The sequence below is a fragment of the Lycorma delicatula genome, chromosome 1, assembly GCF_047948215.1.
Source record: "Lycorma delicatula isolate Av1 chromosome 1, ASM4794821v1, whole genome shotgun sequence".
NCBI lineage: Eukaryota > Metazoa > Arthropoda > Insecta > Hemiptera > Fulgoridae > Lycorma > Lycorma delicatula.
In genome coordinates, this window is record NC_134455.1 from 149,924,460 (window position 1) to 149,940,014 (window position 15,555).

The window sequence follows — 15,555 nt, forward strand, 5'->3', positions numbered from 1 at the left end:
GCGGGCAACTCTTTTCTGCAGTCGTTCAAGAATTTCTCAGTAAGCATATTGATTTATAGTCTATCCTGTAGGCAAAAACTCCTTTTGGACAAAGTCTTTACTATCGAAGAAATAAATTAGCATGGTTTTGATTTTTGATTTGCTCATTTTTTTCTATTTTGGGACCTGGTGAATTTGAAGTGTGTCACTTCTTGCTCTTGCATTTTGTTTTTGGGTCTTCTCAAATATCCAAGATTCATCATCAGTAATAACATTTTTTTAGAAAAATGAGGATCAGTTTCAGTTCACCCTAGAAGATCGCGGCACACTTCCACCCTGTTGTTTTTCTGTTCAACAGTGAGGTTTTTTGGGACCAATTTTGTACAAACTTTTTTTATGTCCAATTCATTTGTCAAAATTTGATGGACTGTGGTATGGTTCAAATTCAAATGTTCTGCAATCATTCTGACAGTTAATTGCCGGTTGTACCATATCAAGTCCCTGATTCACTCAACATTGTTGTCACTTTTTAAGTTAACTGTCTTCCAGAACATGAATCGCCCGCAACTGATTCCCGGCCATCTGAAAATTTTTTAAACCACCTAAAAACATGGGCGCGTGACAGAGCCTCATCTCCGTACATCCTTTTCAATTTTGAAAAAGTTTCAGTAGTATTCTCACAGAGTTTAACACAATGGTTGCTCAACGTTGCTAATAATTTATCACTTATTTTTGTATATTATATTAATACCTAACATAAATCAGCTGTTCAAATGCATAAAAATATACAATAAAATAAATAATAAAATAAAATTATAAATATTTTGTAAACCTTCTTCAAACAACACAATAATTAATTAAAATTCATTTCATCCACAGTCACAAAAGATGGCTGTTTTTAATGCACTGTTGTATAATGAGCAGAACATTATTTAAAATATGATAACGTTTTTCTAAATAAAAAAATTGAAATAATTAAAAATATTGCCCATTCAAATGGATATAATACTAATACAATAAATAAATTATATAAAAGAATAAATAATAAAATTAATACTATAAACAATACAAAATTATTACCAGAAAAAACTGAACAAATATATATAAAACTTGAATACATGCAATTTAGTCAAAAAATTGAAAATTCTACAAAAAAATTTACATAACACTGGCTTATACTAAATAATAAATAATAAACTAATTAAATATATTAATAAGATAATAAAACATTAAATAATAGTGATTCTAATTTTGATAAACAAGGTGTATATAGTCTAAGTTGTAAAGATTGTGATATGATATATGTATCAGTATGACCAATCAATTTCCCATATGTGCAAAAGAACACATTAATAGTATTAAAGATAACAAACTCAAAAATTCTAATTTTGCTAAACATATCTTAGATAATGGTTATACATACAATCAAAATAATTTTATAAAAATTTTAGATATTTCCTAATAATTATTTTAATACACATAACTTAGAAAAATTTCACGTTTAATAACCATAAAAATTTAATTAATGAACAAAATTTTTTAAAGAAGCTAAATTATTTAAATATGTCCTAGTACAGATGTAAAGATATAATAATCATAAACAACTAAATTATCATATTTATAACTTGGTTTCCTTTAATTATATATATTTTTTTTTTTACAGTTGCATCAACAGTTAGTCATTAGCGACTAAAGTAACACTATCATGAAGTGTTATGTAAAACAACAAAAATAAAAAATAAAGAAACAGGAACAATAAAGAATAAACATAGACAAGTAACAGCAACAAATTACAAACTAAAATACTTAAATCAGACAAAAATCACTAAATTGCATTTTTCATTCCACTGTAGGACAGGAACCGCAACAGACGTTTTATATCTTCTTTCTGGTTTAATAGAAATTTCATATCTGAAACCTGGTCTAAGTTTAGTCAGATGGTACCAAAGATTGGGCATTCAAAGAGCAGGTGGTGCACGGACCATTTGACCTTGCAAGCCTCAAATATCTTCTGAGGAAAGCCAAATAGATGAGTGTGGGTAAGCCTGGTGTGTCCAATCCTTAGCTGAGTTAAAATGACTTGGTCTCTTCTGTTGCTCAAGGAAAGAGGTTTATCGAGGACATTCTCCCGGATGTTATGTAATGCCATGGGAGGACTCAGCAGACAGAACTTATTCCACTGAGCCCACAATTTTGCATGGACTGATCTCATGAATTCTCTCAAACATGTCGATTGTACTCGGATGCCATTTATTGCAGCTCTCTTGGCAGCCTCATCAGCTCATTCATTTCTGAGGATGCCACAATGGCCAGGAACCCATACCAGTACCACAGTCTTATTCTTGAAAGGATATCATGAATAATCTGGACGATGGATTCAGAACGTCTGCAGCTCAAGCTCTCAAGTACACTAGGAGTGTACTTGATGTTGCTAGCCTTCAATTTTTAATGGTCAATTTCTAACTTTTTAGAACAACTATATATTGTCCTGGCAATAATAACGTAAAAGCATTTTTCACCCAAAAAAACAAAAAAAAAAATTTAATTTCTTCTGTCATCTGTTACAGATATATTGGCATTTTGTCTTGTTTATCCGTTTTTGCTTGTGGAACATTTCTTGGGTTAGCAATGTTAGAGATGTTTTCTCGCGTTAAAGAAGATATTGCTCTTGTAAGTATATGATATTATTTTCTTATATTAACCCGTTAAATGCAGGTAGTCAAAACATTTCTTAACTGACATGCAGCTGCATCTGCTTACTAATATACTTGTTTTAGAATAATTTTGTTACGCACTGTGTCAGGATTACTCTGTCAGATAAAATGGAATTATGAATTCAAATTTTTTAATGCTTCACAAAAGAATGTGCAATTTTAGCACAAATTTATAAAATTTAGCCCGATTTAAATCTTATGAAAACTACTGTTTGAAATGATTTCTAAAATGCCACTATTTGTGATCTACAAATCTACGTGGTTTAAGTCAACTATTCAACATTTGTGCTTAGGAAAACACTTTGCATGGAGCCCCTTGTTTCATCTAGTGCACTGTGTCTGAGATCTTTTCTCCTTTCAGCAGTGCATACACAGCATCTTGATTCCTTTCTGTCAGGAAGTTTTCGCAAACTGGAGACTCTTGTGGTTGATCTGAAATATCTTTCAACTAGAACCATTCCTTTGATATCTCTTCCATAATGTCTGTAGTGTAGGCAAACCTGGATTTAATTTATTGTCTCTGCAGATTTATTGTGTTCCTTATCCATTGTCACTAGATAGTTGATATTGACTTTTCACTATTATCAAATATATTTTCAATTTCTTTGTCGTTAAGACCAGAATGTGGTAGAGCCATATTACAAAACTATGCACAAAATAAATTAAAATGAATCTATATTCAAAATGTTTGATTAAATATTTAAAAAGTAAAAAAACAACCACTCGCGTATAGTAAACACACATAAAATGATGATGAATTTTCAAAATTAATAATAGAACAAAACTATTAACCTTGCTTATATTCTACAATATAACTTTGAACAGCGAGTTAGATGGTTAATATTGTTAAATTATTTGTAGTCGAACTTCGCATTAGATTTATCGATAGTATCAACCATTACTCTTTTAGCTTCATTTAAGGTAACAATATATTGTTACACTTTAAGGATCAAGTCCTGGTTCCTCACCATGGGGAACACAGCAGGACCAAACTTTAACTTTGTCTACTAAAAAGGTTTTTTGTTGTAAAATCATTGAATGAAATTATCAATTTCTTATTGATTTTACAGTAGGAAATTAAAAAACAGCTGTATCATGGGTAGTTTTTTCTTACGAGCAATAAATATCATGTCATAAAAATGGCAAAATATAATAACCTGAACAGTCTTTTATTAAAAATAATCTTTTTATTTTTGATGAAATAGCATTTAATTCGATTACATAATATATGACTTTATAAAAAGAAAATAAATAATATTAATATAGCCTAAATGTGATAATATTTTCTTATTTTTCCTTTTAAGCTAAGTAAGATTCTTTTCCTTTTTTTTTAAGTCAGGAGTATCATTCATAATTGCTGCATCCCAGCAAACTTCCTTTCAGATTACTCTGGTTTCAATGCCCATAGAAATTTCTCTTCTTGTTTGTCACAAGATTTCTTGTAAATAAATCTGTATATAAATGTAGAAAATGAATTTTTAGCAACACTCAATATTCCATGGCTTGATTGGACTTACACTCTTTTACAAACTAGTGTTTGCAGTTTTCTTCTATTGTCTTACCTAAAAATTATTTTTTCTATCTTCTCAAACAAATTTTCAAGCTGCTGATGTAAACTGAATAAATTCTTTTTGTTAGTGTTTTCCTTCAAAGGCAAATGACTTTTTTAATATAAGACCCAGTTAACATTCTCTCTTTAAGTTTGGCTTCACTGTGGAAAAAGTTTGCTTTAGTATTTAAAGTGTCACTTTATTCATTTATGCTTTTACCAAATTGTTTGCCATCAATCCTAACTTGAAATGAAGCGAAGGAAAAAGAGGAAACATTTCAACAAGATGGGTGTCAGAGGAATCTTTATCACCTAGTTCAGGAAGCATTCTCTCTGTCTAATCTTTTTCTTTTATTTTACAAAATGCAGCTCTGCTATCTCCAAAAAAATAAACCAGCAGCAGAAAGTCAAACTCAATGTAGAGAAATTAATGTCCTTAAGAATGAAAACTAAAATTTACATCGCATTGTTTTTGAATTACAACAGTATTCCAGACCTAACTATCTTGAATTATATAATTACCCTCTGGATAAAATGTAGACCTGAATGTAGTTAAGACTTAGAAATGCTTTAGGATATCACATCACAGATCAACAAATCAATAACTTTGTTATCTTCCTGATCACCAAGGTGACAAACCTCCATTAATACTGATAAAATTTATAAGAAGAATAAATAAAGAACTACTGCGAAAAAAAAGAATTAAACAAGACTTCCATGCACCACTTAAGTCATTTTTTGTAGACATATTAGTCTGGCCGTAGCCTTCATCTTTGGATAACATCTGTATTTTTGTTTTGCCAAAAAAATTATAACTGTTTTATTAGAACAAAGAATTGTCGTGAAATTTCATATGAAACTTGGTAAAATCACTACTGAAACTTATATTTTATTAAAATAAGTATATGGCAATGAATGTTTATCACATGCGCAGGTTTTTGAGTGGTTTAAGCATTTCCAAGTTGGCCGAGATGATGTTCACCCGGGTCGCCCTTCCACATAAAAACGGATAAAAATATAGAAAAAATTGGTAATCTGATCCGATCTGACCATTGGTTTATTCATGTGATTGCTGAAACTGTAGGAATTGACAAAAAAAATAAGAAAAAATAACCCAAATTATGGAAGAACAAGTCATTGGTTCTTCATCAGGACAACGCACTGGCTCACACTGCATTGTCTGCAAAACGTTTCTAGCCAAGTATAACATCCCAGCGTTAGAGCATCCGCCTTATTTGCCTGACCTGGCACCATGTGACTTTTATCTGTTCCCACAGGTCAAATCTTCATTAAAAGGAACAAGATTTCAGACCTTTGAAGCTGTGAAAGAAAAAGTGCCATGCATCATGAAAGAGCTCACAGAAGAAGACTTCCAGCAATATTTCTAATAATGGGAAATTTGCATGGAGTGTTGTAGTGGTAGAGAAGGGGTCCATATTGAAGGGGATTAATAACTAAATATATAAAAATTTAAAATAAAATATTTTATAGCATTAGTCTTGTTATTTAATAGCCACACTTTGTATATGAAGGAAAACTAAATGGATCCATCACAACATTTGCTGATGATACAGCATTGAGCTATTGCTCTGTCAATGAGGAACAATAGTTGAAATAGTTAATAGCGATCTCAAAATTCATTATTTTTTATTCGGTTATCAGTTAATGTAATTAAATGTTACCATTACCATTTAAGATGTTTGAGTTAGAGTAGGTAGCAGAGATGGTGGGTTCCACCCCTTTGAAAACAATTTTAAAAAGGTCCCCCAAGAATGGTATACATGACTGCAAACAGAAATATGATGGGACTGATAGCTGTGAATAATAAATGTGGTAATTTTTCATAATAAATGATCACCTGGTATATTACTATATATCCATACAGCTGTGTATTATACATGTCTATATAAGATTGTTTATTTTATTTTAAGTTTGCAAGAATTGTTATTAAGTTCCAATGTAATTTGTAAAAAATGAGAATAAAACTATTATTATTATAGAACTAATGTAATTACATAATTAAAATTGATTATTTTTAATTTGAACATATTATTTGGCTACCAGATTAATCAGTAATGCAGTCAGTGAAAATTTTAATTGAAAAATAAATTTTATACCACTTGTAGCTTTCCAAAATGGTCACGATGTCACTTGATTATATCTAATTAGATATCACCTCAGTTTCTTTCTAGTCTTAAAGTATCATTTTTATAGTATATCCCTCTACCAGTTTTCTCCACCTTATTCTATTCTGGTGTATTCTAATGCACTAGTTTTTGGCCATTTATGGAAACATGCCATGAAATACATGATATTCCATTGCAATTGTAGGATACCTGATGGAAATATTAAATTTTCTACAATAGATTTAGTCAGTTAAAAATGTTTATACTAAAAGTATGATTTTAAAATTTACATTTACCTGATGAAAATTTACATTTTATTTACCTGATGAATCATATTAAATTTGTCCTAGATTCTGGACATTGATGTATAGTTCTTTAAATAACTTCCATGGTGTTGCAGTAGTATTTGAAGCATATGATGGAACACTATGTCGGATAGATGACGTAATAGATTGTATAAATAATGCATTAAATGCTTATGAAGTAAATTGAACAATATCAGACTTAATGCATCCACAAAAAATTAATAAATAAACGCAACCCATTAGATTAAATTAACTATTTTTGGATCATGAACATTTATTGTTTAGCATAATAAACAGTTATTGTGTACAGAAATAGTGTGAGTTAGCATAGGTCATAAAACTCAATTTATAGCATGGAAAGACACAGAACATTCAAATTAGTTGAAGTAACACAAATGATAAGTTCTTTTTCCCCCCCGTGAACAAAAATTTTGTTACCTACAATAAAGTAAAAACATGACATTACATACAGATTTTATTCCTTATCCAATGGTAGTGATTGTTTGTAATGCATTTTCTAACTTGATCAATGTGGTTTTTTAGAATCAGTTACGTATTTTTCTTAGAGGCAATAATTGTTTTTTAAAAAGTATTTCATTTAGTTTTGTGCAAGTACTGAATATCATTTTCTTTAAGCAGTAATGGAATCTTTTTCTTTTATTTGTCATGTTTATGTATGTTTTCTGATGAGTTTCAATCTTAACTCATTTCATAATAATTGTAAAAGCTTGAGAATGGTTTTGTTTTATTTTCTAATCACTTTTCTGTTAATGTATACAACTTTGTTTACTGAATTTTTTCTAAAAAAAAAAAATTCAAGAAAGCCCTATTTTTGTTGATTACTTTGCTATTGTTATTTGACTTTTTACTCTCATGAAATGTACAAAAAAATTGTAATTGTGTACTCCGAGAGATTTCAAAGTGACTAATCTTTTAACAGTTTTCCAGCTTTTGTTTTCTAGAAGCTCGTTCAGGAATGATTATTTAAATTGTTTTTTAAATGCTGGTACCTTTATATTGACAACCTAGTAAGAAAATTAATATATAATGAAATGCAATATATTGAACTGATCCAGAAATAGTTCTTTGAATCCCTCTTATAACATATACTCCAATCAATGTCAGAAAGCTCTCTGTGAAAAAAATTCTAGCCTCTAAACACAGTTTAATTTATTTGAAACCCAACCACCAAATATAAAACCCAAATCTGATATAAAGCAAATTTGGTTAATAGTATTTCATGATTAGCGAGTCAAAAGATGTAGCAAGTCAGCAAATGTAGTGATGATTGTGGTATTTTCCCTTTCCTTACTGTTCATTGAATGTACGACACAGTCAGAAAAATTAAATATAGACTCATTTATGCCGCATCCTAAAATTCAGAAAGTTGTTTACTGTATATATTATTATCATCAGAAAGAGTACTACTCTTGAGCGCACTGTATTGCTGTAGAAATTTTGATATGTTGGTATGTAATTAAGTAGTATACAGGTTATAACTCCATTCTTAATACCATACCCATCAAATAATTGCACCATTTGATGGTGTTTTAATTTAGATAGGTCTGCTTCAGATTTTAGTGAACTGTTAATAATATAGGTGATATATTTTGAAAACAAATGATTGTTTTCAAATTAATGCTTAATTAAATTAATACTATTACAAAAAAATATTGATATAATTTTATATTTTTCATTATCAGTAATTAAATTTTCTTTCCAGTTTTTCTATTTTGATGACTTCACTTCTTTAAACCCTACCTTAGTGCCTTAATTTTAGTGTTCCAAACAACTTTTATCATATTAACAATTATTTTTATTAACTGCAATCATCCCTGTTCAAATTTTCAAACAACTAGATAATTAAGTTTTTTCAAAACCTTAATTTTTAACCAGTTTCTGTCATGTCAAAAAATTTCATTCGTTAGGGAAGTTCTTAATCTTTTTGGATTTTATATTTATAATTACAAATCTGTTGCCTAATCTTCTGGTCAGGGATTGTATTATCCAAGCAAAGCATAAAATATGGAAAGATTCTGCACTAAATGTATTAAATATATTTTACTATTAGCCATGAATTCAAGAACTGTACTTTCTAACGTTACTAACTTACAAAAAAGCATAAATAGATTATTACAAATGTTATTTCACGTGCAAATCAAAAAAAGTCTTTACAATTTGTTAACAACCCCCTCGCTATTTTATCCTTTTATTGTATGAATTATACAAAAATATATAATCTTTAATTAATGTGTTATTGATTATTAAATAAAATTTTATAAGCCTTCTGTTGCTTTTCATATTGTTCAGAAGTTGATAATCAGTTATAATTTAAATAGTTTGTTTATTAAACTCTAGGACTCTGTCATAGGACTCATTTTGTAAAATAAAAATTGGGTCATTTTAGTTGCAGTGTGACATCTGATTTTTAAAAAAGTCAGTTAAGTTAAAAGAAATCTCATTCATTATTTGGTCCTGCTTTCCCATAAGTAATAGCTCACACACATGCCACTCGCATACACACACACACACTAGAGTGGTGTCAGAACAAATGAAAACAGATAAGTAATTAACGTTAAAGAAAGATTTATTTCTTTTATTAAAAAAATAAAACAATTTTTTTTTTGTAAATAAATGATTGTGTATAAAATTAAAAATGATTGAAAGTTAAAATAATTAAAAATGTATAAAATCTAAGAAAAGATTATTTACACTAATTAAATGTTTAAACTGGTTGGTAAGTTATACTCAAGATATAAGTTTTAATTATATCTATTGTATCATAGATACAATAGATTTTTTTTTTTGTTTTTATATCTATTGTATCACAGATATTATACTAATAAATGTAAAAATCTTGGATTTTCTTAAAGTCAGTCCAAAATTCTCAGAAGACGAATCTCACAGGACCTACAAAAAAATTTTATATCATTATTAAAGTATTTTATTAAGATTAGTTGAATCAATTATTAAAAATATGTTTTATGTAAATTTTACTTTCTGCACTAATGGGATACTGCAGTATAATATCAATATTTCGTGACTTCTTAATGGCTGAAAGAAGTTCCACTTGTTTGTTTGTAGGATTAGCTAAAATCAATTCACAATTTTCTAAAGATTTTACATTTCAAAACCCACTAGCTCTGACACATTTTTGATAAATGGAATCAAGATTTATGTTCTGTTCCAATCATTTCTCCCAGCATATTACAAATGTCAACTAAAATTTTTCTACTTAAGTATGACTAAAGAAAAACTGAAACCCGATCTCATAAATATGATTAAATAATAATAAATTAAATCAAAAGATTAAAATATAGTATATCTATGTAGAATCAATCTTTTTCTAGTACATCATTCATTTATCTATCTTGCTACAGGTGCATTTTGCTCAAGCACTAATGGACAGTGGTGAGCCATCTCTTTGTAATAGACAGAATCAAATGATATGTTCCTATTTAGCTCACATTAAAGCTCAACCAGATCATCCTGCCTTTGATGCAGTGTTCTCTAACCTGCACCTTAATCAGTATTAGGAACACCTGAGATCTACTTCGCTAGGCATCAGAGCTCAGCGCCCTTTCTTAGCTTTAAATATACAACTACCTCCTGTTGCATAACAATATATTACCCCTCTTGGTGGCCTTTTCTCAAGAATTATTGCTTTACAATTATAAAAAAAAAAGTATAAAAAAGGGCAAAAATCCAGTTTTCATAAGAAACAAATTTAATATTGTAAATGGTATGAATCCAGATGCTATAGTTTATGTAAATGGCTCTAAAAACATTAATTTTGTGGTTGTTCTTTCACGGTTGGCCTTCCTAGTATTGTCGGCTAGTATTGCGTAGCTGTATGCTATTAATAAGGCATTAAATATAATTAGCCCAACATTTTGACTCGTACTTGTTTGTGTTCAGATTGCATGAGTGCCTTTCAGGCAATGAGAAACATGTATTTCAGACACCCTGCATCTGTGACACAATCTGTTATGTCTGAAACGACAGCGCAACTCAACTGTGAGCTTTTGTTGGATCCCAGCCATTTTTGAAATTTCAGGCAATGAGCGCATTGATAGTGGAGCAAAAGAGTCTTGTTTCCAGCTTCTTTTCACTAATTGTGTTTTTGATGATCTTGTCTGTTTTCTGAAGACTGTGATCTATGATGATCAACAAACTAAATGGAATATTGTCATCAACAATAAACTTTGTTGTGTTAAGAATACCGTTATCACCGTAAAGTTCCTCATGCAGGAGTAACTCAATAAGTCATTAGGAGCTTATTTTTGCAATTTGCAAGTAGGGCACACAAGGCTCATTCATGGATATCTCATAATTCAGACCAATGCACCTGTTACTCCTACCTGACCTGTGTTCACTGCATCCGCCAACTAACTGTACACCATATCCTTGTGGCTTGTGTCTGTAGTGCAACATTACATTAGAAGTTCAAACTAGGGGCTAACTTCTGAAATATCTCGTTGTGGACAACGACACTTCGTTGTCCACCCAGGAAAAAAAATTTCTTGTACTTTTCAGAGATTATAAAGAACATAAAAAGCTCTGAAAAATTATTTTTTTTAATTTCCAGTTTCAGACAATACATTTGTTGATAAAGTATGCCCCTAAACTTTAAAAAGAGAACATGTAGCTTTATACTAACTTGCACTGGAGAGCTGGAAAATTATGCAAAGTTAATTTGTTCATTGACTTTTAATTTAGTTTTTGAAGTAAGTAGATTTTACTTTCTTATGAGTCCTTAAATATTTTTGGTAAGTACAATTCTTGAACAGTTCCATAGTTTGCAAAATTTGTAGTTTCCATCTTAACAACTTTGAGTGGATCTGGATTTGTTTTTGCTCTTTGCTTGTTCTTTATGAATCTTACTCAGTACCTTCTATTAAATAGTGTAACTGTTATGAATTTTATCTTGTGGTCTTGCTTATTTCCAAATAAGTTGAGTAATATTAATTTTTATGGCTATTCTATCTGAAAAATTATTTTCTTTAAATTTGTAGTTGTTACTAAATCTAATTTCAGAATTTACCTAATTTTATGTAATGTTATTTAATTATTTTTTTATTTATCTTTATATTGAAACAAAACTCATAATTTAAAAAAGCAGCTTTTAACCTGAAAAGTATTTTATTTGTCTATCCCTTCGAAAAGATTTTTCTAGAAGAAAGGCAGATAAATAAATCAATCTCATCTCATGTAACAATTGATATTTCTAGTAAACTTTCATGTTTGAACGAGCTATCATAGTATTACACAAAGAGTAATTATTCCTTGATAGAATTGTCATTGTAAAATGAAAAATAAACTTTGTTATTGATAAATATGTATAATTTAGTGAATTTGCATGCAAGTAGAGTATGAGTTTAGTTTTCCTTGCTGCATACTTAGTAAATGGAAGTAAATATTTTCATTTTCTTTTACTGATAGTATCATGTTATAGATATTTAATATTTTGTATTTTAAAGTATTTATTTATATTTTCTGTAGTTTTTTCCAGAGGTTCGAGAGGTTTTTCCATTTGCAGAATTTCTAGTGTCTGTTGGAATATTGCTTATGATTGTAATCGAACAGTTACTGATTATTTTCTGTAATTCTACGCATGATACAGTGAGTCCAGTTGATCGTCTAAGTCGCACTAATACTGAAAGTGTAAGTGAAATGTAGTAACAGTAAATCAAACAGATTTTTATGGTCCTAAAATAATTGATCAGCTGCTATGCCTAACGTACAAAATTCCTGTTAGCTTTTATTTTTTGCAACTATGATATCACATTTTTCCAAATTAGGTTGAGAATTCAAGTATTTACATGCAAAACTAACTTACATCAAATATAAAATTTTTAAAGATTTAATTTTGTAATCATAAGCAGAATCTGCTGCAGGTTATTCCACACATCACTGTTATGTCACAGTTGTGAGGGAAATGCTTTGTTCAGATTTTCATGTTGTGTAATTGTCTTCATACTTTTCATTTATTTTAATTACAAACTGGTATATAACAATCCTGGTTTTTTTACTATGTTATGCAAAAATGTTCTTATTGATACTATACCGTTTTCATGTAGACAGGATGAAGTTGCATTTGTATATGAAACATAAAACTGTTATTCATTTAATCCGCCATTGCCATAGAGAAGCCTCATTACTCTGTTGGGTTGTGCATAAAGGATGAGGTAAAAAACAAAATTTCCAGTCTGTCATAAAAAGTTATTATGAATAGGATCAAACATCCTTAGAGCTTCTTGTTTCATAGAAATTAAACAAATGAATTTAATTTTGACTTATCTAAAATGTTTAATCCTCAGCATGACAGTGAAATAAGGATCTAGATATTTTTTGATGCAATACTGGATCTCAACTGAATTATAGTTAATGTTTATTAATTTACTCTTGGATAGCATCGTCTTAGAGAATGGAGTACCTCAAGGAAATGTATTAATTGCCACTTTATTTTCTACACCTATTAACAGTATTACTAAATGTATACAGAACCTGTTTCATGTTCTTTGTTTGTTGATGATTTTGCTACATACGCTGCTTCTTGTTCAGCAGCCATGGCAGAGAGACTACTACAGAACATTGTATTTCACCTTGAAGCTTGGTCCAAGGTTACTGGCTTCACATTTTCACCTGAGAAGACAAAATGTAAAGTCTTTTCTCACATGTGGGTCCCCTTTTTTCTGCAAGTCTTTCTCCCGCTAACTGCCATCTCTCCTTCTGTCAGATTTTTAGGTTTATTTTTTGAGAGCCACCTTATGAGGGTCAAACACATCAAAGAACTGAAAACAAGGTGTTCCAAATTTTTAGATATGCTGTGGGTCCTTAGCAGTACCAATTGGGGTGCCGATTGGTTGTGTACGTTGCATTTTTACTATTCCTTGGTTCATTCCCATTTGGATTATAGTTGTCACCTATTCTTCAGCACGTAATACCGTGCTCAAAATGCTGGATGCTGTACATCATGCTTTCCTTCAGCTTACTACAGGTGCTTTTAGATCAAGCCCTGTCATAAGCATCACTGTTTACTATGGTGAGCCATTACTTTGGGATAGACGGAACCAGGTATTAGCATCTATTCTACCTGCTTTAAGGAACAGCCAAATCACCTGGCTTTTGACACAGTTCTTGGACTTACTTCCCAAGGTATGAGGACAATCCACATTCTACTGCACCTGTAGGTATTCATACCTGATGTTTACTGCAACTTATGAATGTTGCCGTACCTTCTATTTTTCCTATTTATCCATGTTCGTATCCTCCATGGACAATCAAACTTATAAATGTTATGTTTGACCTCACAAAATACAATAAAGAATCATCATCACTTATTTTCTTTCAGCAATTGTTTCACCATATTCTCTCCTAGGCAGACCTGGACACAGTCTTATACACAGATGGGTTGAAACAGAACAATACCGTTGGCTGTGTGTTTATTGTTAATGACCAAACCTATAAGTTTGGTCTACCTAGTATTACAAGTGTCTTTACTGCTGAACTATAAACTATAAATAAGGCTTTGAATATCATTAACCCTAAGAACCATCGTATCCTTATTTGTAGTGACTTTTATAACGCGAATTTTATTAACTCTGTTAAACACACTCTTCATGAAGGTGGCAAGGTGACTGGACTGCTGCAGTAGATAATAAACTGATTAAGGATGCTGTGCTGCTATGGAGCTCATCAATCTGGAAGAAGTGTTGAGTAGGTTATATGCTCTTTACGAATAGGGCATACTAATCTTACACATGTACACTTAATGAATCAGATCAATACACCAGTTGTGTTCACTGCGACTGCCAGCTAATGATATACCACATCCTTGTGGACTGCTTGTGTTATGTGGCATTATGTCAAAAATCTAAAATAGAAGCTAACATCCAAAATATTCTAGGAAACAGTCTGAGGAGTTTACAGAATATCTTGTTATTTCTTAAAGCTGGATTTCTTAAATTTGATTACTTAATAATTAGTATAATATGTTTTTTTTAGTATTTTTTATTCTGCTTTACCTTTCATATTTTCCTGTGTTAATGTGTGGTTTTTTTTGTTAATTTTATATTTTGTTTCTATTATTTAGTTTACATATGGTTATACGTGCGTAGCACATGTCATTATAAAATTCGTTCAGATGTTGTAGAATCGTTGCTTTCAAGCGCTAATAATGAACCTTCATTGTGCGTCAAACAAAAAAAAGAAAAAGAAAATGCCATTTTACAAACAAAACTTAACATCCTGTCTGTCATTATTTTTCTAGTCAACTAAGATTTTTTATTTGAATACCATTCAGTTTCTGTTGAATTTATGTTTATGCCCGTAAAACATCGTAGGTTTGCCAATTATTAATGGTTTTTCTATTCACCTAACATATTAACATTAATTCACAGCCAACATAACTATCAGTCTTTCTTTTGATTTCTCCCCCCCCCCCCTGTACATTTTTCCTCTTTCAACCCCAAAGACCAGTCTCATCACTATTAAAAATGTTTCTTTCATTATAATTCATATATATTTTATTAAACTTTTCCTTTCACTCAGGCACCAAATTCTCATCTACAGCTCCAGATATTTCACCACAAACATTTTTAAATGAAACTGTTTAATTCCGAATGCTAACCCCCTGATGCTTTAAACTCATTGTAACAGAGTTCTTAAGCAATTTCTAGGGTTTTCTCATGTATCCAAGTTCCAGGGACTGAATTGTTATTAGCATGAACCCTACAAAAACCACTCATAAGTAAAATTGTCAACTGCTAGGCTTGGCATTTTAGGAAATGCACATTTGCTCAATGTTATTTTCAGTCCATGAGTTCCAAGGTATCAAGTTTGCTTTTCAAGACATCGCATATCTGCATTTTCCAACATCA

General features: G+C 30.4%; 1 protein-coding gene across 5 annotated transcripts in view; it reads left to right on the forward strand.

Annotated features, from left to right (window-relative positions):
- LOC142324053 (zinc transporter ZIP2-like) overlaps positions 1-15,555 on the forward strand; it is a 69,237-nt gene that overhangs the window by 32,595 nt on the left and 21,087 nt on the right. For 4 of the 5 annotated variants that reach the window (XM_075364681.1, XM_075364690.1, XM_075364672.1 and 1 more), the window contains exons 3-4: positions 2,547-2,649; positions 12,176-12,337. In XM_075364681.1, the coding sequence (XP_075220796.1) occupies positions 2,547-2,649; positions 12,176-12,337 (265 nt within the window). The remainder of the gene's footprint in view (positions 1-2,546; positions 2,650-12,175; positions 12,338-15,555) is intronic. The other variant, XM_075364698.1, reaches the window with a different exon arrangement.